General features: G+C 44.3%; 1 protein-coding gene across 2 annotated transcripts in view; it reads left to right on the forward strand.

Annotated features, from left to right (window-relative positions):
• Positions 1-26655, forward strand: part of LOC146199778 (uncharacterized) — a 49080-nt gene that overhangs the window by 15971 nt on the left and 6454 nt on the right. Inside the window, exons 9-14 of one of the 2 annotated variants that reach the window (XM_084595249.1) lie at positions 1556-1679; positions 13200-13273; positions 14429-14611; positions 16831-16907; positions 19200-19356; positions 25643-25767. In XM_084595249.1, the coding sequence (XP_084451375.1) occupies positions 1556-1679; positions 13200-13273; positions 14429-14611; positions 16831-16907; positions 19200-19356; positions 25643-25767 (740 nt within the window). The remainder of the gene's footprint in view (positions 1-1555; positions 1680-13199; positions 13274-14428; positions 14612-16830; positions 16908-19199; positions 19357-25642; positions 25768-26655) is intronic. The other variant, XM_084595250.1, reaches the window with a different exon arrangement.

Below are 26655 nucleotides of genomic sequence, written 5' to 3' on the forward strand. Positions count from 1 at the left end.
AATGCCCCATTTGCCAAATTCTGCCTCTCAGATTTCGTGAAAGAGGAAAATTTCTCTAATTCAATTTTTATTGTTTTGTTTCTTTCCTACCTTATAATATGTGCCCTGCAAACTGTGCATTTTGCTTCATTGCTTAGCACTTTACTACAGTAGAACATTGCTATAGTAAACTCGGATATGGTAAAGTGAAATTGAGTCTCTGTTCACCTTCCATAGACGACTACTTTTTTTCCCCCTTTGTACTAAGATATTTTTGGTAAAAATCGGTTCCAGTAAAGTGCGTCTGGCCACGGCAACGGCTGCCCACAAAATGACATTGCCACACACGCACTACTTGAGATCGCGAAGCAAATAAATAAAAAAAATAACACCATGTTTTTTTTGTTTAATGGCTTTACCAGCAGGCTTAGCAGCACTCAGGAGATAGCAACTTTACGTAGGCCATGGAGCCGCGAGTTAAAGCATGCAGTGCGTAGGAAAAAAAAAGTAAAGCTATCTACAAACATGGAAAGAAGACGGCGCGGTCTGTTCACAAAGCAAAAGAGAGTAAAAGTGCAGCGAGAAGTAGGGAAGGGAAGAAACAGTGAAACATTGGCAGAACTGTGCAGCACGAGGCAGAAGTGGAAAGAAGTGGATATGCGGCATGTAGTGTTTTGCAGCACTTGACTTTCGAGCGTGAATTTCTTATTTATCGCCTCTTATAAAACAGAAACAGTGGAAGTTGATCCCTTGTTTATGCAATGCTTTGGTTTTTCACACGAAATCAAACTAAATTCTATTCATATCCATATATCCACATATTTGGCATAAACAGGGCTATACATTTGAAGAGAAAACAGAGTGAGTGTCATGCAGAAGTATAGTCGGTAGGTGCAATGATATGTACTCAGCGTATGATAGAGCCTTCCGATCTGGAAATTTGAAACATTATGTTATGCATTGGAGGGGTCAGGGAAGAGGGGGTTGGGCCAAGGGTTTTTGAGGCGACAGTGCGGAGCACAAGAAGCTGATGAAAACAGAGAAATGTAGAGTACTTGTTCGCCATAGCACTCACCACTGTACTTCCTAGCTGTGCTCAGTTCACTGCATTCCTCACTTCCTGTCCAGAGGGAGGGCAACCTAGAAGTTCTCGTGCACACACCGTTCCACGACTTCACTTCATTTATTTTCTGTAGCTTCAATTGCTGAGGCATTTATGAGGGAAGTTTGCAAAAATGCGACTCTAGAAAAGGAAGGATAAATCTGCAGCGTGAGGTGAACATGAAACAACTTTCTTTTTGATATACATTGGCAGGTAAGGCATTTTTGAAGTATCTCGCAGCACGGGATGAAAATCGTGAGACACGAGGCTGATGTTTCTCCTTAAAATGTTTGAAAGACAGCTCTCCATGATGGGGAGGTAATAGAAAGAAGCCCGTAATTCGATTGTGGAAGAATGAAACCTGGAATCGTTAGGAGTTGAGCCTGTGGTCTCTTTAATGTCATCGTCTGTACAGGTTTACCGGTGTCTGCTTTACATGCTGCTGCAGTGATAGTTTGTGTCTGGTTTTTCAAGAGGGGTGCGCTTGATCTGAAGACGTTCCTCCTGAATCCCGAAATACAAAGATTCATCTCCAGCAAGTCCGGTGGTCGCCTGCAGGTCTATTTCGACACCAGGCTACGCATGGTGCTCAATGATGGTGAGTGAGCTTTTGCAGCTAAAGCTGGGACACTCTGTGTTTCTCAAAAGTATGCAAGCATTGCATCAGTGTTGTGGGTTTAACGATTGTTTGCTCGCAACTATATATGATTGACCTTGGCTAAGGAATCTTTAAAAAATGATGATTGTCGAAGTTTGAAACTTCTATGTCTTCGACTACTCTCGACTCGGGAAAAGTGCACTTTTCTTCATTTCTGTTTTTGTTTTTGGTCAGAAGGGGAGCGCTTTTGTAAGCTGCTACTATGTGACACTGCTTGATAGCTAAGACTAACTGGAGCTGTTCTTTTGGGCAGTGGCTGAGTGCTGCAGCACTTTAGACGATCTTGAACATGTGCTAACTTTTACACAACAAAGTTTTATAGTTACTGTTTTATAGTTAGTTTTTAGTTACATGTGAGCATGAGGCATGAGATGCAATTAGTATTCGCAGCAGCCTGATGCCCAGTGTTCAGTAACTAAGTGCCCATCAAACAAGTTTTGCTATAGTGATGTTTCGATTGCATTTTTTCTTCAGCTTTTAACATGCATCTGCTGATAAAGGTAATCATACTACTCTAAACACCACACCAAAATTTTTAGTCTAAAACCTATCTTTTTAGCTCATTTTATGCCATATGGAAGGGTCTCGCATTGCAAAAAAGCTAGCATCAGCATTGATAACCATGAGTGAATAATTCTTATTGGTCGACAGGGTCATGATGTCAAAGCCACGTAACCTCACATCGGATGTGCAGCGCTTGGATCATGCATGGAAAGAAAGTGAACAAAACATGTCTTCAAGTGCAAAATGACAGCCCCTGCGTGTCACTAATCATTCACCTAATGAATTAATTTCGCTTACAGAAATATTTAAAAACCCTCTGTGGTTTTGAACCCACAGTCTTGTGTTGTGAGCCAGACACGCTACCAACTAAGCTATTCAAGAAACCATGCTTGTTTGGGTTGGGAACAAGTAGGTTTGATAAGTATATGTTGTATGTTGTTACATATAGAGTGTTATCTTACCACTGTATGCAAACGAGTATGTGCTCAGAAATGTAACAGTTACGAAAGTAATGAAACAAGTAGCAATGCGCATTTTGCCGTTTCTATCCTGCCATTTCCACAGTAGCACAGTGGCACCAATGTGCAGTGGCCACCAGAATCACGCACGATTTGCTCTGCGCTGCTGCCTAGACAGATGGCCAGCAATGATGCTAGATTTTCTGCTGAACAGGGCCTTGAATGCTGTCGCGTTAGAAATGTTTATTTCATAGCATATTTGAGTGCAAGGGAAGTGGTGAAGTGCACATTAATACATTACATAATGCAGTCCACGATACATATGTTTACAGTTGAGCCTCGATATAGCGAAGTTGCAGTTGCCGGGAAAAACTTCGTTATATATTTCAAATTTTGCTACATCAAGGTTTTTGTCTTTCAGTGGTGCAAAGGATGTCGCACATCCCTGAAACCTTCCTTTTCAAATTCATTTTGCGTGCATGCATTTGTGTGGCTAATATGGGCGATTTTAGAAGACATACGAAGCAAGACAAGTGGCGAGGGTAGTACAGTTGAACCTCGCTACAACGAAACTGACGGGGCGCGCGAAAAATTTCGTTAAAGCGAAATTTCGTTGAGGCGAAAACAGCCCAAAAACACTGTGAGGTTGGACCACATAGTGCCAAAACATCATTTATTTCCAAAGAAATCGGTCAGCTTCTTCTGCTTCTTTTTTTTTTGCCACGAGTGCAGTGGCGCGACTTTCGCACTCGGTGAACAGTTGCATCGCGACGTCGTCATCGTGAGCACCGAAAAACCTGCGGATCACATCAAAAGCATCCATCACTTTTATTGCAGGTGGTGGCGCTAAATCCTCCGTGTCGCTGTCATCATCCGATGATGCGTCGTTGTGGCGAACGCCCTCAATTATAGCTTCGTCGCCTTGTCGCAAGGCAGCCAGCCCGATTGTCATCAACACCAAGCTATGGCGGTGATCATGTGCGTTTCAGTGAGTGGATTAGTTGGGTCCAGCGAATGTTTAGCGAAACAAAGCAGCGTGGGCCTATGGAAGTACATAGATGGGCGGCGATATGCTTGTTTTATTGTAAGATATATTTTTAAATCGAGCTTCGCATAGCAAAAATTTCGTTGAAGCGGAAACGCGCCCCAAAAATGATTCGTTGTGATGAGAAATTTGTTCCATTACTTTGTATAGCAAGCTGACGGGGAATTGGAAATATTTCGTTGAAGCGACGTTCGTTGTAGCGGGGTTCGACTGTACAATAAACTTTCGCTTACTCAGAATTGGCTATTTCAAAATATCGTGTCAGTCAAGGCTTCCTGCAGAGCCTAGCAGCTTCCCGCTGGCACTATGCATTTAAATATAACCTTCAAAGTATTTTCTGACCAAAGTATGGATCTCAAAATCTTAATTGGTGGCTAGAGGCATAACCGTCATCACTGAAAGTTAGTCAAGAGGTTCACATGCTGATGCAGCGATTACCATGAAGTGGGCGTTTTCAGTGAATATGAAAACATTTGGGGCTACGAGAGGCCAATAATGGCTTCAAGCAACCCTGCGACTGGTCGCATGCTCTCGCGGGCTGATGGGCAAGCAGCAGGCCGCCAAAAAAGTAGGCTGTGTGCAGAATTGTGCAGCTGGATTGGTTCGCTTCGTATAGCTTTGTGTACTGAGGGCTACGTATTTAAAAATATTGACCGTGGTCGCTGTTGGCGTGCACACTTCACGGGTTCGGTAGCATCGCATTGAAATGGGAGTGATGGCTTGTTCATGACGTTCAAATCTTTCGTTACCACGCCTATTCAAATCGATCATCGGTGACTGATGCTTCAAATCGCCGGTTTCGACATGTTGGAATTGTTTCTCATGCACCTAGCCAACATGCTAGTCATTTGGTGGCTAGTCAGCGCTTGTGTTTGGTCCTTTTCTGCTGTACCGTCTGTAAGCGGTGTTTTCGTCATTCCCTTCTAAAAGAAAACATTGTCCTCAAAGTCCAATTATTTCAATCTTTCGTTACCGCGCCTAATCGAATCGATCACTGGTGATCGATGCTTTAAGTTGCTGATTTCGACATGTTGGAATCATTTCTCATGCACCTAGGGCCCCCCAGTGGTTAGTCTAGGCATTGCACTTGTAGAGGCAGTTTAAATTTTCTCACTCTGGCAATATTCTGATTTTGGATAGACCTTTTTGATCACTAATGTGCATGAGTTGTTTTGAAAAAGGGAGTAACAGCTGCGCTTGAAAAAACAAAAACAAATGTCCTACTCGTGGTAATTTTTGTGATCAGAAGGCTTCCAGCAAGTCAAATATCAAATCATATTGTCGGCTTTGTTATCTGACGGCGTTGAGTGGGGATAATTACCCGCTAATGGCACCAGCTATTCACTAGTGAGCTTTGACTCTTAGTCCGGGTAGTTTTATTTCATGAAAACCTATTCCTGAAGGTCTGCCGCATGTCCAACATGCATACCTAGCCTTTACAGCGAGCATGGAAGAACGGGCTATTTGGAAGTTCACCTTGGGGGAAAAGAGTAGCGCACTCTTGAGACATGGACTAAGAAAGAAACGATGAAACAAACAACAAAAAACGAAAAATCAGTGCTGTGTTGTCTTTTCTTCCTTTGTCCCTGTCTCAAGAGTGCGCTGCTTTTTTTCCTCCAAGACTGTACAGCCAGTTTCACCGCATGGCACGAGAAATGAGGCTGTTTCCACCTGCAATTTCTTTATGTAGGTGAAAAACAACGCTGTACAGATAGCTTTTTCTTTTTTTTTTTTTTTTACACTCTGGTCCTGGATCATTGATCTTCAAAATGTATATTCTAAATGTTCTTTGTTAATAATGCACTTGTAGATATCATGCCTTTCCTATCTTATTGTTATCAACTTGCCACAAAAATGGCACTTTATCAATTTTTTTTGCGAGTTCCTGGTGTTGATGATGATGAATAACTTTATCGACATCCGTCAAGGAAAAGGTTCCTCCCCTTTCAGCAGGCTGGAATCTCTTGGGATTCAACGGTGTCCAGGGCCAGATGGATGATTTTTGTTTGGACTTCTTTGTTCTGGCTGGTCATTAAATCCTCCCAGGACTCCAAATTCTTGTCTGGTTTGTTGTATCTAGGGCACGTTCACACCATATGTATTATACCTGCAATTTCATTACAGTGTTCGCACCACGGGTTCTGTATCACCAGATGCCACTGCTTAGTGTGAGTGGGTTGGGAAATACCCCCGCCTGCAACTTTCTCCATATAACCTCTTCTTTTCTGCTTAGAATTTTGTCTGCTCAAGGCAGTGTCTGTCTTTCTAATCTGTATTTATTGAGAATATCATGGTATTTTTTCAACTCTTCGCTCTGAAGGGGCTCCCTGCTCAACGAGACCACACTGGTATCCCGGTGTGTAAGTCCTCGGGCCAGTGCGTGCGCTGTCTTGGTTCCTCGCAGGCCCTCATGGGCTGGAATCCAGACAAGGTTAATCAGCTCTGCCGGTGGCGGTTCGGCAGCCAGAATTTTAACCGCTTCGGAAGATATCCTGCCTGCGTTGTAGTTTCGGACAGCCGATTTCTGCCGGTGGCGGTTCGGCAGCCAGAATTTTAACCGCTTCGGAAGATATCCTGCCTGCGTTGTAGTTTCGGACAGCCGATTTGGAATCGGTTACGATCACCCTTACATACTGTTGTATTAGGGCCAGCGCAATGGCCACCTCCTCAGCCGCTGTTGCGTCCCTCTGTCGAATGCTGTAGCACAAGACCCAGTCCCCACCCTCCCTGGTTGCTAGGGCTGCGAAACCAGTTCTGCGTTCGTATTCTACCGCGTTCGTGTAAACCACGTCCTGTCTGTTTGCTAGTTTTTTTCCGTAGAGCTTTCGCTCAGTCTTTTCTTTTACCCTCATGGTGTACCGGATGCATGTTCCTTGAAAGTGGTGGAATTCTGATTTTGTTTCTTATGTCTGTAGGAATATCCTCAGTCAGTTTTAGCCTTGCTCGAGGTTCGAAGCCTAGCTTTTCTAGTATTTTAGTCCCGATTGGCTGCGTAGGAGCCGTTGCTGCTGTGCTACTTTGGTAGCCTCTGTGAGCTCGCCTAATGTGTATGAAATTCCCATGTTGAGAATTTTTGGGTGGATGTGTAAGGAGGGAGGCAGTTTTGACACCTTTTCTAATTAGGATTTCAATCTTGTTCTTTTCTGCTTTTGCCAGCCGTAGGTATGGGGCCACGAATGTGATCCTACTGATTACAAATGAATGAACTAGTCTCAATAGGTTCACCTCTTTCATTCCCGCGTATTTGATTGTTATTCTCTTAATTAGCTGACACGTCTGGCCTACTGTCGATTCGAGTTTTTGTATGATTTCGGTGTTCTTACCGTTTGACTGGATCCGAAGACCCAGCATTCTAATCGTTTCTACCCAGGGTATTTTGTCCCCATTTACCGTTAGCGTTATCCCGTGTTCCTGGGGCTTTCTTTGTCTATATTGTTGGCCAAGAAGAGCGCTTCCGATTTCTTGACAGAGCATTTGAGTTCTATTTAGTTTAGGTATGACTCAATTTCCTCAATCGCTGTTTGGAGTAGGTTTTCGATGTGCGCATCACTGCCTCTGGTAACCCAGAGGGTGAGATCTTCCGCATATAATGTGTAGTTGCGTCCTTCTATACCTGCCAATTTCTTTGGTAAGTCAATCATTGCAATCTTGAAGAGCGTTGGTGATAGGACTGAGCCTTGGGGAGTGCCTTTGTTACCCAGTCTTACTCCTTTCTCTTCCTTCCCTCCTAGGCAGATATTAACTCTTCTATTTGAAAGAAAGTCTTTGACGTAATTATATGTCTTTCTACCTACATTTAGAGTTTCTAGGCGTTCTAGTATGGCTGCGCGGTCAACATTGTCGAAAGCTTTGGCCACGTCTAGACCTACTATTTTTTTGTATCTTTGATTGTCCAGCACTTGCTCTTTAAGTGGAAGCATGACGTCACATGCGGAAAGATGGGCCCTGAATCCGATCGTGTCTGGGCCTGTTCTTCTAGGAATCTGTTTAGTCTCGTTTTAATTACGTGCTCCATTGATTTACCTACACATAAGGTAAGCGAAATGGGCCTCAGGTTTTCTAGACTTAGTCTTTTGCCTGGCTTCAGAATAAGCACTAGGTTGGCCTCTTTCCACGCTGGTGGGATTTGGCCCTTGTCCCAACATTCCTGCATATACGCTGTTAGCTTAGCTGTTGATGCATCATCCAAATTTTTTAGCATGCGATTACTGATTCTGTCTGGACCTGCCGCCGTTTTTGTTGTAAGCATGTTTAATTCCATTTTTACCTCTCCGATCGTGATGGGCTTGTCCAGAATGGGATTCTCTGTGCCCTTGTACTCAGGGAGGGGTGTGGAAACCGCCCATCTCAAGTACTTGCCTCTCACTTCAGAGATCAGTTGGTCACTAGTGCCTTCGTATCTATATACGAGATTGTGTAGTTGTTGGCGTGCCTCATGTTTTGTCTTATCCGGGTCTAAAAGATGTCTAAGCATTTTCCACGTGTTAGCTTTGCTGATTCCGCAGTCCATCTGCTTGCAGATGTTGCCCCAGTTTTGGCTAGTTCAGTACAGAGCATGCTCCTCAATATCTCTGTTCTATTTGGCCAGGAGCTTGCATACTTTCGTGTTCCCCCTCTTCTGGCCAAGCTTTGCTTCTAGCTGCCTTTTCCTGCGCCACAGACCTATCAAGCGCTTGTCGACTACTTCTTGTGCTTCGTCTGCTTCCACCTCTTTGTTGGCTTCTTTAACTGCCGCGAGAATGTCTGTGCCCCAAGATGCTATGTCTGTAATTTCGTCTTCTGTATAGAGGTTCTGCCTGAATAGGTCCCAATTTATAGCTGCGAACTTTTTGGGTTTCAGCACGAGCAGTCCGGCTTCTACTACGATCTCAATAATTTTGTGGTCGCTTCCTAGGTCCTCCTTCGTGTTACACCACCTGGCCGTGATTTGGCCTCCGATAAGTGTTAAGTCGGGTGTAATGTCCCTACTCACGCTATTTGCTATTTCCCTGTCTTGTTGGTTTTATAAGGTCAGTGATTAAGATTAGCTCATTTTGTAAAATGCTGTCCCAGAGTTCCCTCCCCTTAAGGGGAGATGCGCGTCGAAAAAGCGAGTTTTCCGAGTAATTTTTCAGTTTTGAGTTTTTGCCTGTAAAATTATCTTTGAACATTTAGCTACAACTTTCTAAAAGATCAAGGCAAAATTCGATCGTGAAGTTAGTAAAAAGTCCATTTTATTCAACCACGGTGGCTCGAGAAAGTGCTATTTTCCGCGCAAATCGTCAATTTTCGTGCGCCTATACTTCGAGAACGCCGCGTCGCCCGCCATTGCCGTTTGCTGGGAGAGGTTGAGCAAGCCTTTCTCTTGTAGATAGCATCTCTCGCAGTTTCGTATCTCGGCTGCAAATAATAAAAAAAAACGTTTTCCGCGCACGCTTCGAGCGTCCCTACTGGACCTTTTAAATCACGTGGTGCTCTAGAGAGGCCGTCATTGGCCTAGACTGATACGACGCTGTGGCGAAGCCTACCTCCTGCTTTCGTTTTGTGCAGCGTTTGGATCGCGCTACATCGTGCTCTGCTAGTTCTTTTCAGCGGCCTTTTAGCATTTGTTGAGTTCGCGATGAACGACACGCAAAAGCGCAACTTCCGAGCTCGAAAGTCTCGGTCGAAGAACCCGTACCGAGGACGCCGTCGCGGACCTCACCGGAAAACTGCAGCGGGAGACGCAAGCTAGTCCTAACCAGGCCAACGTGCACTCGGACGAGATCGATGCCGCGGTGAACTTTGTGAGCACCTCGGAGGTGAAGATTGGACTCTTCAAGGAAGATAGGGCAGCATGCGGTCATCAATATTCTAAGAGTGTTGCGATATGGGAGATTAGCACGCTTACGGTGCTGGTAAGCGGTGCTGCTTGCCCTACGTGCCGCACCTGTACCCTTGCGGTACGCGAACCGGTGGAAAAGCGAAAGGGGATTTCGGCCTTTCTTGAGCTGCACTGTGAAAGTAGCGAGTGCCTAGCATCAGTGCTTTCTGCTGTGCACGCGTTGTGCCCGGTGGACTTGCAGATAGCGCCAGTGGAAATCGGGACTATCGGAGTGGAAGCTCTTGCGACAGCTTCGCCGTCAATGTGAAGGTGGTGGTGGCTGCGCGCGCGATTGGCATCGGACACGAACAGCTGTCGCGATTTTGTGCAATTCTTGACCTGCCGAACCCATTACACCACAAGAACTTTGCTTCTATCGGCAAGAAAGTTCATGGTGCGGCCATGAAAGCAGTGGCAAGAAGTTTCATGTGCTTTTGTTGTGTTTATGAAAAAATACAGATGTTTGAAACTTTCAAATGCAATTTTCTCCATTCGTAGTTTTCAGCATTTTTTACATTTTGTGCAACAAATTTTGAGTGCTTTCAGTGGTCAGATTTGGATGAAATTTTGCGCACAGCCTCTTCAAAGTGTGCAGAATGTTGTTATCTACCTGGTTATAAAAAATCTCTTGAACTTTTTTTTAACAAAATTCAGAATGTTGACACATGGTGCCCAAAATATACACATTGGTGTTCCTGAATTTTTTTTACAATTATAGGATAAAATGAATAAATTTGAAGTAGCTTTCGACATACTATATTACCAAAGCAACATAATGAGCTATTGCAAGCTGGTCTAAACATGCATTTCATTATCAAAAAAGTGTGCACAAAAGGCCCTATATTGTGCTTTTGCAGACACTTCTACACAAAAACTAATAAAGATATGTGAAAAGTAAAAACATATTTGGAATCAGCATTAAAAACTCTATAAATGGCCAATGTTTCATAACCTTAGGTTCAATATTAAAGAAAAAGTGTTTTCGAGGAGCATCTCCCCTTAATGTGCGTAATTTTATACCCCATGCGGGGTGATGCGCGTTAAAGTCCCTTACAATGACAACTGGATTTTTTCCCGCAATCTGTTTCGTTTTTGCGAATAGGCTGTCGAAGCCACAATTCTTTCTCTCTTTTGGAGAGCTGTATACATTTAAAACATATAAGCTTTTCTCTTTCCGCTTTCGCGGTATCATTTCAATGAGAGTGTGATCTAATTGGATGTGTCTAGTCTCGTGCTGCAGTGCGGTAACGTTTTGTTCGATGAGGGTGGCAACCTGCGTTTTGCCCCCTAGGCCCGGGTACGATTTGTGTCCGGACAGCTTAGCATTTTTACCGCACTCTTGTAACACTTTAATTTCGGGTTTGTCTCCGTTCACAAGGAACCATTGTAAATTGGCTCGTTTACGCAGGAAGCCCCTACAGTTCCATTGCCAGATAGTATTACTGCTGTTTAGCCAAGCCATTTTTTATCGCTTGAAATTCCGCGCATATCCATTGGTCCCTTCTGTCAAAATCCGCCTTGAGAGCAGCATCTCGGTTTTTAAATTCCACTGTGATAGTTTCTGTCACTTGCTTCATGAATTGCATTAGCGTTCCATTCAGTAGTTTTATGTCCTGTTTCTGTTTATCATTCAGTTGTTCGGATTTGGTCTTGAGATCTGACTCTTCCATTCCATTCCATTAAGGGCTAACCGCATGAAGCGACAATTCGCGGTGACACGCGGGGCGTCGCGCGTGGACTGAGGGCTGCCGAAGCATTGCCGCTCGTCGCGGCCGTTCAGGTTCTGTGTTTTTGAAAATTGCGTGTGTCGCCCAGAAGCAACTCGCAAGCAGCTAATGAAGGCCTTGGGATATTCAATTTCCGTTCTGGCTCTTTTTTAAAATTTTTTTGTGAGTGAAGTATGATTCGTGCGTATATATGAGTGCATCTGAACAATTCAGTAAAAGCTTGATAGGGTAGCAAAGGAAAAAAAAAAAGGCTAGTGTGGCTAGATATTGTTAATTTTTGAAAGGAGCAGGAGAAAGTCACTGCTTGCAATGAAAGTCTGCATCACAGTGTAAGAGCGACCCGCTGTGCTGTGACCCTTTTGTTTTTAAACGCTATGCGTTCCAAAAGATTTCATCAGTGTTATCGTATTTCATGGTGTTTGGTGTTAGAAGCGGAATATAGCGTAACTGTACTCCCTCTGACCGCACGACGACGTGTTAGTAACAAAGCAATGCATAAAACGCACCTTTCTGTCGCCGAGTCCCGTCGCTCCGCGCGGTGTGCACCAGCGGCAGCGACAGGCGTTGGTGGCGGAGGCGCGTGACGGATCGCTAGGGATTGTCGCCCCATGCAGTTACTGCTTTATTTGCAATTTTCTATTCTGCAACGAATGCTGCAATATTATTTGTACTGGCAAAAAAAATATATTCCAAGACCTATGAAAAATGGCCATTTTCTCGCGGTAACGAAAGAGTTAACGACCCAAACTAACATAGGTAATGAAGGATGCCGTAGTGTAAAGATCCAGAAATTTTGCCTAATGTGGCTCTTAAGTTGCACTGACGTCTTACAGCACATGAGCACCTTGCGTTTGATTGGAATGAAAAGCATTCTCCATGGCCAGTATCGAATCCACACCCTTGGAATAGGCAGTCAAGCGCTTTAACCACCGGTCACCACGGCTGTGCGAGATGGGCTCATCCCAGGCACATAAGTATGAGTACTATGATTACTTGATAACGAAATGACTGTCTCAACGTGTCTTTGTGGGCCAGCAAATAAAAACAGACGCTCCAGACAGTGCTGCACCAGTCAGAACGTCATTCCAGACATCGAAACGCGTCCGAGCCCACTCATTCTGAACATAAAACATCACACTTGCTATTTGAACATCCGAGCTGATGGGCCTTCGCAGAAGGGGAAAATGTACCTTTTCTTTTCTTAGCTCTGTTGCCTTACAAACATGCTGCACGCGTTTACGATAAGTAAAAAAAAAATTATTTTTTTTTTGGTTTCCGAGTGGTAGAGTTTGCCGAAATTTGCTTTCTGTGCTCTCAAAAACTTTGTTGTATCAAAACTTTGGTACAAAACTACTTCGTTAAATTGAGGGAAACGATAGGTGCATTTCTATGGCGGCAAGAAACAAATGGAAAAAGTTTATTGCATCTCAAACTTCGGTATATTGAGGTTGTTTATATATTAAGGTTCAACTGTATTTGCATACCAACAGGGCATAGTGTATTGGTTAAAATGCAGGTAGGTTTAGGTGAAAAGGAAATGTTAGCTTAAAAATAATTGCCTCGGGTGTTTCATTTTGTATTTATTTTTCTTCCTACAAATTGTACCTTTTTGGCAGATGTGCACATACTGTACATGTGGTAAATAGTAGATATTTTTTTGTGTGTATTGGATCTCATGCATTCTATACATACAGTAAATAGCTATGTTCTGTGCGTGTGTGTGTGTTTGTGTGGTGAGTCTCATTTGACATTGGAGTGGAGTGACTTAGGCTGTGTTCCTGGTGCTCTTTATTTACGTAATCTCACTTGTGCATGTTTGCTATCTGGAATGAAAGCTTGTGCTGCCGTGCTTACTGCTCACTTGCCTGCCTTGCAACGATCCAGTGTTCTGGAATCAAGAAACTGCTGATGGCAAACAGTTCCTCGAGATGCTAATCAGTGCAATCAACGCGTGGCAGGTGAGTTCGTCTCGTTTCTGTATTTTTTAAGGTGATTTTTGGACTGTGAGTCGCTTTGCCTGAGGAGACAGGCTTGATCTCTGCTGTGGTGGCCAGATTTAAATGGAGGCGGAATTCAAGGTACCCATGTAATGTGTGACGTCAGCGTGCTTTTAGAGAACCCCAGCTGGTCAAATAATGCAGAGCCCTCTGCTCTGGCAGACCTCATATCCTGTTTTACTGTGGCACTTTAAGCCCCAAACTATAAAGCAGGTATCGCAAATAGAGGAGGTTTTTCTCCAGCTTGTTTACTTCCACATGGATAAAAAGTAATAAGTTAAAAATGTCAGCGGGTTATCCTGCCCGAAAACTACTTGCCAGGAGGACCTCTTAAAAGGAGAGCTCTCATCTCGATGAGTGCAGAGCTGGCCATCTGAGTCTCAGGAGGAGAGTCGACACAAGACATATAAAACTATCAAAATGAGAGCTAGTGGAGTCAGCCATTGAGGTGCATGTTGCCATCACCACCACGTATGATAGGCATGTATTCAGTCTCCTCCTTATAGCCAGCATGTATGTTGCCTCCTTGGCTAAGTGATCATAGCTAACTTTGACCATGTACTGCTTCCTTGGTGCTGTACAGAGCGACAGCCAGACTCGGCAGCAATAGATATAGTTATAACATAGCAGTTGTGAAATATGCTTGTGCCGGCTTCTCGTTCAATCTCTTCAATAGCTAGGAAGCAATGCGAAAAAAGCTGAACTTCCTTGATGGCAACACAGGTTGTAAAAGTAGCTGAGAAACAATGTTCTGCAAGGCCAATCCTCCTTTTTTTGGTACTGCTCCCAAGATTTTTTTGTTCAATATATATTGAAGAAAGGTTTATAGCTATGCAGATTGGTTACAGTTCATTATAGATGGTACAGCAAAAAAAATTTCCAAGGACAAAGAAGGAATGCCGCGTAGATGTACAGAATACCGCTCGTCTCTGTGGTCCCCTTCTTTTGTCTTACACCTGTTTTTGCATTGTAATACACTTTTTTTTTTTTGTCAATATACATCGAACACACACTCAGCTGCAGAACTTCAGGACGATATTGGAACGGCGTACGTTCATCCAACATGCTTGTTACCTGGCTCTGCCACAGTGCGATGCACATACTTTTGTTGTCCAGGAAATACCACCGGTTGTGGAGCAGTGGCTCACGGAGGTGGTGGGCCTTTGGGACGGTGAACACTACTGGAAGCAGATGCTGGCGCTCATATCCTTCTCTACGCTCTCATCTCCGGGCCTCTTTTTCCTGCGTATCCTAGAGCCGCTGCTCCAACTGCTGTTCTTCCTGGAACTTGAGAAGCAGGTCAGGAAAAGTGACGGAGCAGTAACAGAAAATAGAAAATGGTTTTTTTTTTTTTTTTCAAAACATAGTAGCATTCATGGAGTTTAATGTATGAAGCTCATGGGTTAAGCATGCATTTTCTTGCTCGTACATACAAATAAGGAAATAATTACAAATTAAAATTATTGCAGCATTTAGGCTTCTCCTCATATCGTCGAAGAATTGTGGATTATCTTGTGATGATGTCGTTGCTGGGGAAATTTTCTATTTCCGCTGCTTTCGTCCACATGCTGCCAGGTGTCCTTCAGTGCTGCCAGACATATGCCCGACAGTGTTACCAGAAAATACTTTGTGGGCTTAGTTTGGCTTTTCTTTTCCAAACAACCGTTCCTTCACTGGAAACGGCGTGTACCGCCATACATGATGTCACTGTTTTTACCCTGCAATTGCCACGTGCTGCGTAGAAGGCTGAGTGCCGTCGGGATTTTATTTGGGGATTACTTCATTGTTTCACACACTAGCACAAAAAAAAAAAATTTTTTGTTCTTCATATGTGGGTTCTACATGTGTCCCCTTTAGGCTCGTCTGATCCAACGGCAGATTTCCTTTTAATAATGGGACATAGAGGGCAAATTGAAGTGTCCTTTTGTGAATGGATTACCATTTTTAATGAGAAAGTGGCTATTTTTGAGTATATTATGTGCATTTTGCCTACGATATCGTGTGTACTGCTTTATCTGTGTATTCTCTTCCTTTTATTTATTTCTACTGTAATATACAGTCGCTGAACTGCAACTGGAGACGTGTGCTGCTTTCCTCATCTTCTCGGCTACTGTACGTAACTGGAAAAAACGAACTGGAATTTACAATGACAGCAGACCTGTTATGAGCTGCATAAAATAAAGCAATGACCATTCATTTTTGCAAGGAGACTGCAGTGGCGTCAAATAGCTTCATTCGTACATACTGTTCAGGCTAGGCAACGCCCGGCATTCACTTCTCAATAGTGATCATGAAGCCCTTTTGATCAATGATACCTGCAAGTTTCGAATTGAATGGCTGTCAAAAAATGTTCCAGTCCTAAAAGAATTTTCTGACTAATAGATGTGTCTTCTGCTGCCAAAAAAACATCATCATAGCCAACAAGAGTCATACAGTTGATTTTTGTTTAATACAAAAAATTGGATGGCATTGTCTTCAATGTTCTAGAAGGGGAACAACATTTGAAATCGCAAAAAAAAATGTAAGAAAATTTTTTTTTTAAATACATATCCTGCCTGTATCGACTTGTATGCCTCGTTTTCAGCGCTGTCCCAGTTTTCTTGCTAAAATTCATTGAGAGGTACTCTATAGAAATCATTTGTAACCTGCATTTGCTTGGCATGCTCAGGAAACGCTCGGTTGGGAGTAATGGTCTTAAACTGTAGTTCACTATAATCTCAAACCGTCCATTGGATTGGATTGTATCGAGCCCTGGCTAGTGCCCCTGGGGAGAGCGCGCTGGGTTTGGAAGGTGTCTTGGCAGAAGGTTCTTGTTGTGTAACGTCAGTCTGCGTTTTCCTCTGTTTCAGCTTTCGTACTAGACGGTCTCCTTGTGAAGTACGAGATCTCTTCACGACTGTTTATATCTATTTTGACCCCGTCTGTTTTGTTCCACGCTTGGAACTGTACAGCAGGTCAAGATATTCTTTGTTTTGTGAATTGGATAGCTCATTATTTTTGTATCAGATGTTTTTTTTCCAATCTTGTCATGTCTGCATCAACTATATAGCAAAAAGTTAAAAACTGTTCATTTGTGTCTTCAAGGGGTAAAAAACAGCTAAAGGATGTCTTGACCTGTAGCATGCCAGTAAAAACTCAAGGAACGTTGAATCACCATTCTGCACATGTTTTTAACTCTGCAGATCAAGTAAAGAATTTATCGTGGAAAATGTTCTTGGGGCACTAGCATGAAATGTAAGCATAGTCATGACATTTTCAATAATCTCAGGGGGCAGCTTTTGCATATGCAGTAGAGGAATTCGGGGCTTGTTTGAGGGCAGAGACATCTGGCTATTTTGGAAAGGAACTTTTCGTCTCTCTTGCCAGTGTGAGTTGCATTTCATCAGTGTAAGCTACTTTCTTCATGCTTTTTTACTAGATTGCAAAACTTGGTCTCCTGCATAACTTAGTAGATCTTGGAAGCTGGTTTACAGCGTTGCATGAGCATCTTGCTTGCTTTTTTTTTTTTTTTTTTGCAGATGAAGGTATTCCGGTGCCTGTGCGATCTATGCCGCTTTTGGGGGCTGGTGGAAGTGCCTCGAGCAAAGGGAGAGAGGTCCGTACTTTTCTATCTTCCCGAGTGCTGCGTGAGGTGGTTGAACAAGTGAAATGAGAGGCCACTTTTGTTTAGGTAGTCGGATACGAGGAGTTCAAGAAAGAGAAGCACTCCCAGGTTTGCAAGCGCTTGCATTGCTCTGGGTCAGAGTGGTGATGCATTTGCGCCATGTTGACCAATTGGCACTTGAGTGCGTTTTTCTGCTCCAGAAGCAGCAGATTGATCATGGTTACGACAGAGCAGATCGGAAAAACGCTTAAGCTTTGTCATTAAGGCTCTCACCTGACAGTGTTAATTGCTCCTTTTTGCCGGCTCCGTTTTGGATCCTTGATTGTGTATTGCACTTTACTGCTCGCATAACCCGTAACCTTTTATTTGTGCCTCTTTATCCCACCACGCACACGCATTAGCATGCAGTCTTAAGCTACCAAAGCATGTGAAAGACCACCTGATTTAGATAGTGTATGACCTCTTTTTAACCAAGCTGAATGAATGTGCCCACGTGGCCTAAAGGCATTGTTTCTGACTTGGGATCCAAGGGTCCTGGAATGCTGGATTTTGATCTCACTCTCACATCTGAATTGGAGAGACCGAGTTTGCAACACCTTCCAACTCAGCCTGTCATGTGCTCCCTCAAGATCACACAACTCGACGACCGGTCGGTAGGTGCTTAAAGTCTGGCTTCATCGGAGGGGGTCTGTACTGATTCCAGCACAGGTGGAAAGGCAAATAGAGGGAGAAAGAGAAAGTGGCTGGTGGCCTGCTTCGCATATCGTTTTACACAAATGGGAGAAATTATTCTCCTCTGTTGCGGGCTATACAAGATATGTTAATGGTTCTTATTAAAACTCACTGCCAAATTGCTGAAACAACAGAGAAATGCTCTAACAACCAATGACAGGATTAAAATATGACAGCTTTGTATTCATGCAGTCGATATACCTACGAGCGCGAGACCGAGTTTGCAACACCTTCCAACTCAGCCTGTCATGTGCTCCCTCAAGATCACACAACTCGACGACCGGTCGGTAGGTGCTTAAAGTCTGGCTTCATCGGAGGGGGTCTGTACTGATTCCAGCACAGGTGGAAAGGCAAATAGAGGGAGAAAGAGAAAGTGGCTGGTGGCCTGCGCCCTAGACTCTCCTGGCTTTAAGTCCTGCCGAGCGAGGGTGTAACTGTCCTCCCACAGGAATGCTCTCTGCGTGTCTAGAGCAGAGCGCCACAACCATGTGACCTGCCCACTGTGGTGGCAGATGCTACCCGAAGAGAGGCCAGTGCTCCGTGCAGAACCGCTTGTTTTGTATGCCTTCGCTCTCACAGTGCGGCGATCTGCCTCTTTTGGCCCTTTCGATGCCAGCAGCGACTCTCAAACATGCATACAGCACCTGAGCAATGCTTTCCGCTCGCCGAGTGCCGACGCTTTGCAGCCGTCATTATGAGCGTTGCCGACTCAAGAGAAAAAAAATTTAAAATATGGCGCGGATATGACGCTTTATGCCATGTGACTTACTCTACTCCCGCTTCAGACGAGGGAGCAGCCGAGAGTGCACTCAGGTGCTCTCAGCGGAGGAAAAGCCGTCCTCCTCTACCATTGGAAGCCAGTGATTCTACTCTTGCTCTCCCACTGGAGGGTGCCCGCTTGTCTGAGAGCACTTTCAAAGTGCTCTCGAGTGCGCCTGCTCTCCCACTCGAATTCGCCATTATTATGCGCCCCCTCCACCAAGATACCCAAAATCTGTCCTTGCCTCAACGAGCACATTGCTTTGACCATCGTTGCTGCTGTTCTACCATTGCCATACAACAAAAATATATATATTTTTTTACATTAGCTGTGAGGCAGGCCTGAAAAATTTGTATGAAGAGAACAATCTGCTTATTGGTGTCGGAGGGCTCTGCCGCATTTACTTGTTTTGGGGTTGACCATTGAGGGAAGAAGCAAAAGGCAACAGTCGTTACCATGCCTGTTGGTTGCATCGCTCTCCCTCTTACAATCACGGAGCCCACATTTGTGTACCATGCTTTTTTTCAATTGCTTTGACCCCTTGTAAAACCTTTTGTTGTCTTGTGCTGGTAGGAGGTCTAAAAGAATTCGTAGTGTTTTGGTCACAGGGTAACTTTCCCCCTAATGAAAGTTGCAGGTTGTGAAATGGCCAAATGGCAGCTTTAATTAAATCTAGGGATCAACAATGGAAGTCGTAAGAAGCAGCCATGGCTGCTGTGTGTGGAAGAAAATGAAGTACTGTGAAGGAACAGGCATCACTAACGCTTAGGGCGCCCCCTTTTTCTTTGCAGGGAGCTGTCCCTCTTTGGCAGGACGTATGACGGTAAACCCATGAGTGCCATGCAGCAGCTGATTGGCCACGTCGGCCGCATTGGTGTGGCCCTGCTGCAGCTCCACCCTGACCACGTCATTGAAGTCATGGGCCACGTCTTCGACCTCCACCGCATGGTGAGTGAGCCTTGAGGTTGGCGTGGAAGATGTGTCTGTACGGGCAAGAACTGAGGAAACTTGCTGCACTGTTTGAATGGCTTGAAGAATTCTTCAGAATGCTGTGTGCACGTCGAAGACATTTCTGTGAAGGCTTAAACAGGTTTGTCAGCCACTAAAGATATTTGATTTCGTGAAGTTGGTGGAAATATATAGGCAGTACGAAATAGGCTGTATGAGTCTTCATTGATGCATTTCAACTCTGTGGTGGTGACTGGATTGCAGAATAGGCTGAGTGACAGTTAGCACGATGTATTGATTGTCACATTTTGCACTATTGCATCTCCTTGTTGTGGTATTTTTTCTTGAGGCATACTTTATGGACTCTCGGTTCTTTTTCGACACAGTCATCAAACAGCCCTGGCATTCTGGAGGCACAGCTACATTCGCTGACATTTTTTGGACTCAGTTGGACCTCGGAAGTCGTTTGAATAATTGAGCAATCTAAGAAACCTATAAACTTTAAAAAGGAAAATAGTTTTCCGGCAACTCAGCCATTTGCATGATCTCCTATCTTGATCAACTTTCGTACATCGCCGGCCAGCATACAGTGCCCCGTGGAAAGGGGTCAGGGTAGCAGGTCGTGCATACAGCTCCCCATGGAAATGGGTTAGGGTAGCAGGTCGCACTGTGAATGCGCAAGTAACTGTAGTACTCTGTGGTAAAGGCAACATGGGAGCAATGATGCATAGTGCATACCTACACAGATGGTAGAGCACATTAATGACGGAATTGAAGAACACTTCCTACCCCGCTGGTGTGGGGCAGTGGTTTTGGCGCTCGACTATTGTTCCCAAGGACGCGGGATCGAATCCCGGCCTCGGCGATAGCTTTTCGATGGAGGCGAAAAGCAAGGCGCCCGTGTGCTGTGCGATGTCAGCGCACGTTAAAGAACCCCAGGTGGTCGAAATTTCTGGAGTCCACTACGGCGTCTCTCATAGCCTCAGTTGCTTTGGGACGTTAAACCCCACAAAACAAACCAAACCAAGAACACTTTCACACAAATGTGCATTCTACACATTGCGCCTGCTGGACCTGCAGGCCACGAGGCTGCATGTGCCGACAGGTGGTGCTGGGTGTAGAGCGTAGGAGCACGTCGACAGGCTGTGTGCGAGGATAAAAATTTCTGGTCTGCACCTGTTTGAGAAAAATTTGTGCCCAATAAGAAGGAAAACCTAGACAACACTGCGCTGTCCGAAGTCGAGGTAATGTTATTTATTGCAATATATTATAATAAATAAATCAAAGTGAAAAGAAATGAACTTGAAAGAAGTATGGAAGCACGTCAGAAGCAAGCAAAGCATAAAAAATATACTATTCCAGATGCTCTAGATAGAAATTATAGCGATATTCTAAAAGGAAAGGCTGAGTAATTCAGTACTTCATTTTCTTTTTTTTTTTCTTTTTTGTCTTCGTTGAAAAGCAAACTTTCACTCAAATACTACAATCAGGCTCTGAGAAATGTCGTTTGGTAGTTCTCTTGCACAAAATACTGGTCGTTAAGTTTTTGTAGGGAGGTGCAAGATTTGGAAGAGGTGCAAGTGTACGCGGGCTAAGTGACCATAATACATCACTCAACATCAATCCCTTGTTTCTTGTGGGAGTCCTGTAAATACTGTGGCACCTTGGTAGTTTTCTGGCAACCTGTGGCACCCCTTATGATGAGGACCTGTGACTAACAGATGCCATCCAAGATGCTGTCGTAAGAGTTGCAGACCCGAAGTTCGTTGCACTTGTCCAGCATCTGCTTCAGTTTCGCGTTGTGGTCCACCTGAGGGTTGTAACTGCTCAAGATATAATTGCTGATCTGCTTGCATCATCGTAGCCATGAGGCCCTCGCTGATGTTGCACGACATCCCCGGGTTCCGGTCTTGTTCGGCGATGACCAGAGCACTACCTTTCCTGATATCGGGTGTGACACCACTTGCTCTGCTTTCAGGTGACATGCTGCTTTGAGCGAAAAGGGCCACTCAGCTGCCCCGCGTTTTTTGGAAGTGGGCCGGTATCGATGCCCAGAGCACTGGTGGTTTCATGCAGTTCAGCTGGACCTCTGGCTTGAGGCTCACTTCGTAAGGGTCTGGCTGCTCTGTCTCCTTGTTGACACACCTGTGTAGGGCTCTATGGTACCAAGGTGGAAACGTTGGAACAGGGTGCAGGACTGGAAATTCATAGTTGCAGCTGGAAGTTTAGACACACAGCTTTGCCGTCAACACTCTGACACAGCACACTCCGCTGGGTTTCCACCGTGTGCTTTTCCTGCGCAGTGGCCTTCCTTTCTTTCTGCGCTTGTGAAACAGTGGCCACCACTTACCTAGGCAGTTCGACGATTCGTTGTCCTTCTTCCACACCCGTGCGCACTGCATAAGTGCCTGCCTGTGACAATGCAGGACTCAGTTGTTGCGTTTGTTCAATAATGCTCGAGACAGGCTCTTCATTTTTTACCTTGGCCTCTTTCGTAATGTCTACAGAGGTTGGCGAGTCTGCTAGAATCACAGTTGAGACGTCTTCCTTTCGCATGTTCGTTTCAGCCTGCACTACCGGATGAGTGTTGTTACTCTGTCATGTTGCCCCCCTCCTCACCCCCGCCCCCTTTTTCCCCGATAGAGCTAACATGAAAAGCAAAACACCTGGATGTTATCGCTGCGCAGCATCTTGGTGCACTGCCAAGAAATGCGCGGTGGAATATGTGACGATGATGGCCCGAAACGGAGGGAGGCGCTAACGAACGCTTTTTCTTTTTCAAATTCTCAGTGGCATAAGTGGGGGATGGGTTCATTATGCGAGAGGATCATTACGCAAGTAAATGTGTACGGTAAATTTACTGTAATGCGAATGGTTCTTGTCAGTTTTTTCGGGGCCATTCGATAATTCCCACTTTTTTTCCCGGTTCTGTGAACCTCAAATTGACAAGTTTTTACTGTATTGTTTGCATACGAGTTTGCTGGGTCTGGGGGAAGCAGCAGGAAAGCGTGGCGACTATAAGACATCGCGATAGCTTCTCTAAAGGTCACTGGCGTAAGGGGGTAGAGCATCCTGAAACAATTAAGAATGCAATCCCGGCTCGTCGTTCCTTCTACGAACCAGATCTGTTGCTAAATCTCTTCCCTTAGAACAGCGCAAATACAGGCTGAATTCTCATGTCTGTAAACACTAATCTACACTCCTATGCAGGGAAAGTCTCCATTCCAAATGCCTTTTGAAAAGCCATCGAGTCAAACGAGCAGAAGCACAGAGCTTTCCCTGAGGTGCCCAGTCAATACAGACAAGCCAGACACTGTGTACTATCCTGTGTCTTCACTGCTCTTTACTCTGCTGACTCCCTGTCACAGTTGTTTGATGACGTCATGTTGTTTACCTAAGTATACATTTTCGTCACGGAGATGTCACTGTCGCTGGGTTTTGAAAAACGGAGTCTTTGCCTGGCTAGTATTTAAAATCAAATTAAAATGTTTGCAGCAAAATGGGAGCCTGGGATTACTTAGGGGGCATCTCTGTATAACCAGGAAAGCAACCGTATTCCTTCCAACGCTTCGAAAATTGCTGTCTATACTTCTTTAAATCTTTGGAGCTAACTGCTTCCAGCCGTAAACACCTCAACGTCCAGAATGGAGACGAAATCTTTTGCCTTCTGTTGCAGCACGGGAGACTGGCTGGTTTCTTGCGCAGACATCTAAAAACCACTGGTATAGGGTTTTCTCTACTTCATCATAATCCGGCTTGCGGAGGCAACAGCCATCAGCTTTCAGGCAATCTTGTGCATTATCCCTGAGGGAGGACTTGTTTTTCAGGGTAATGCTCAATGTGCTCTGTGGAATTTTAAAACACGTTGCAACATCCTACTTTTTTTCGCCATGCTCAACGCGGGGAATTATCTCAAGCTTCTTCTGAGCTTGAGTGGCCGGCGCGGCGCAGTAAATGCTGCCTTTTCCTTCAGTCATCCAAGGCGCGATAGGTCTGGAGCTGTTTGAACGTGCTTGATCACGTGGTAGGTGGCTGCCGAATAGGAATGCTGCCGAGCAGCTGGCAGAAAGTGCGGAACTTAAAGCCACTGCTAGTCCTGCTTTTGTGGGCACTTACATTTTCTTTTGTTTTTCCTACAGTCGCAACTAAAATGTTTCATGGAATCACCGGCAGGTAGTGCGGCAGCCCACAGGCTACCCGGAGCCGGCCCACGAAGCGCATTGGCGGGCGTTTGGTGACCAATCGTGCTCGCTCAGAGTTTGCTATATCTAATGTTTAGTTTGTGATAAAAAATACATTTTACATGCATTATGTCAGCAGTTTCAATGTTCACTATATTGCATAATTTGTTTTATCTGGGTTCGTTAGATTTGAGTTCAACTGTAGTAACTTGAAAAGCACCCCCTGCCAACTGGCAACAGACCTACAAGGGAGTTTTGTGTCCCAACTCCAGATGGGTGCTGGAGCTCGCGAGACAGTGCCGCTGTTTTTGTAACTAATATGCACAGCAGGCAACTTCTACTGTCCTCATGGAGACAGCCGCCACAATTGCTACCGCCACTTTTTTTTTTCTATGTGGGGAAAAAAAAAAAAGAAGGCACTGACGTAAAGTCACATCGGAGCAGCAATTTGCCGGTGCCTAGTGCCTCTTTGAACATTTCTCTAACTGATGCGTGCTTTTCCTGCAGAAATTGACAATTTTTCAAGCCGCTCAGTAAACAAAGTGGTGTTCTTAACGTGGATGCATTTTTTCGGACTGCCTGGCTTTTCAGACGCTTTTTCCAGGCGCTTGAGGGTCCGAAAAATTAGTCAGAAACTCTGTTATGAATTTCTTTTTTTGCAGTCCAATCTCCAGGCTGGTGGCACGCAAATTCTCGTGAATTTGTCGCAGTTGAGCAAAGTATTCTTTTGAGAACAGCTAGTATAGTAACTCTGCTGCAGAAGGATGATAGATCTCTAATTGCATACTAATAAGGTGTGCTGCATCAATTGCTCCTATCTCTGCCAATTGTGTTGCATAAATCACTTGGGGCACTTTTTTTTTATGGTCGTAAGGTGCAAATGTGACTAAACACAATACAAGAACCACAAGCAGCATTTCATGTGAGTTACTCGAGCACATTATGTTGGCTCCAATTTGATGGCCTATTTAATCAAACATTTTTTTTTTACGGCTGATGCAGTAAGCTTTCTGGACTTTCCTGCAGCATCCAATCAGTTAAGCTTTCTCATGGTTCAGCTGTATTAGTCATTAACAGTAAATAGGTTACTGCATGTATTTAGATTTTCAGATGGCATTTGACTTTCAGTGATGCTTTATGCCTATGGTGATGCAAGCATGCCAGATAATGACCTAATTGTTATTGGTCATGCTGAAAATATTCATCTGGTTTCTCGATATACATGTAATAACATTTTTATGAAATTAGTCTTCCAATAACATGGCTTTTAGCTACAAAGCAGCAAGATGCCATGGCATCTTATTGTTAGCCTACCTGTTAGCACTCTGCAGTATAGAATGTAACTAGTACTCTGTGCATGATTTTTTTTGTGTGTGTGGAATAAATTGAAGGAGAAAACTATTCTTACTGCACTAATTTACTGAATTACCTAATTTACTGAATAATAATAGTTACTAATGGCAGCTCATCTTTAGTGCTACTGATAATTCCGTGGAACTGGCCTTCACTTTTGTGGAAAGAGCAGAATCTCATGCAATTCAGTTACCTTTATGCTCTCTTTCGCGAATGAGGAAAGAAAAAAGAAAATGAAATAGCCGCGGTCAGTCACATCAGCTTGCAATAGCTTGTCAAGTTAACTGCCATAGCAGCGGCTCCCATCAAGCATAAAACAGACTGCAAACCAATGGGTCATTACTGCCATGAGCAAAGACAAAAACATATGCTCCCATTTTCCAGTTCAGTCGCATTATTGTAGTTGCTACGGTTGTTACAGACAAACTGTGCCGCAAGCATTGCTCGCAGCACGTGAAATTTGCTAACATATGATACAGTCAGCATCCGGTCACTTAATGAATTTCCATCCAGTCTAGGTTCTCTTTACTTCCCTGGAGTCTTGTCATGTGCTTTATTTAGCGCCTCTATTGCTGGGATGCTTTCCTGTTTTGAATATTTGCCAGAAACACTTCCTTTTTCAGTTTGCGTTGTGTAATTGCAACATGGCACCTTTTCACATTTTACACCTAAATATTTGCTGGAACTTATTGCCACCCCAGAACTCAAATACTGGCTTTTCTCGCTGGCACTTTTCTCTTTTTCCAATCCAGAGGCTGGACATTTACAATAAAACGGGTGTCACCATGCTGTCTGCACTTCCGTGGCCTGTGCTCGTGTACTCGGTCTACTCGCACAATGCCCTGCTTCTGGACGGAATCAGTAAAGTCTGCCTAAGGTAAGGTTGCTTGCAAATGTCACCACTGCTGGGAAGAAGAAATCCACAGCCATTCAGTGGCATTGGGGCAGACAGATTGTCTGTTAGTGGTCGAAATTACTCTGTAGCCCTCCACTAAGGCTCCCCTTTCTCTTTCCACTTATACTCCCACCTTCCTTCCTTCTCTTACAGCAGGGTTCAGGTGTCCGCAGAGCAAGTGTGACAGATACTGCACCTTTCCCTTCCTGTGAACCATTAATATTTTATTAGTGCGTGCATTTGGACCTGGCAGGCGCAGTTGCTGCCACTGACGCATTCAGACTGCGAGAGCATGTGGTGTGGTTTAGTGTGTCAGTCACTGTGTGGCTCCTTCTCCACTCTTCTCTGTGCTTCGCCTGCTCTCACTGCTCTCCGTTGAGGCTTCACATGCTGCTGCCAATGCCGCCCATTTTTTTTATAGCGAGCACTGTAATGCTCACGCATTAAAAACGAAAGCCACACACTCTCATTCTGCTGCAGCAAAATAACCACTTCATACTGCACACACTTTGATAAATGAATTGAAATGTCCAAGGATTCCTGGGGGGCTTTGTGGCTATCCAAAGCATGGAAAAGTCTTTAAGTATTTGGCAGAATATTTGATCTACTGCTCTTGAGGGCATTAAAGGTGATAACCATGCTTCGTGCATGATAAATTGCTGTCGAAAAGTTCTTAGTAGGGGTGGGCAAATCTGAAATTTGCAAACACGAATATGGAAAAAAAATGCCTTTGATAGTCTAATCAACAATCGAATATCTGATAAAAAAATGAAGTAAAATAGCAAACACTGTTTATCTTATTTATTTAAGAATTATCATGGTATTTGCACACCTGCCAACTCTCCCAAATTTTGATTACATCTCCCGATT

This window comes from Amblyomma maculatum, chromosome 2, assembly GCF_055883805.1.
Source record: "Amblyomma maculatum isolate TAMU_Amacu chromosome 2, ASM5588380v1, whole genome shotgun sequence".
Taxonomy (NCBI): Eukaryota; Metazoa; Arthropoda; class Arachnida; order Ixodida; family Ixodidae; genus Amblyomma; species Amblyomma maculatum.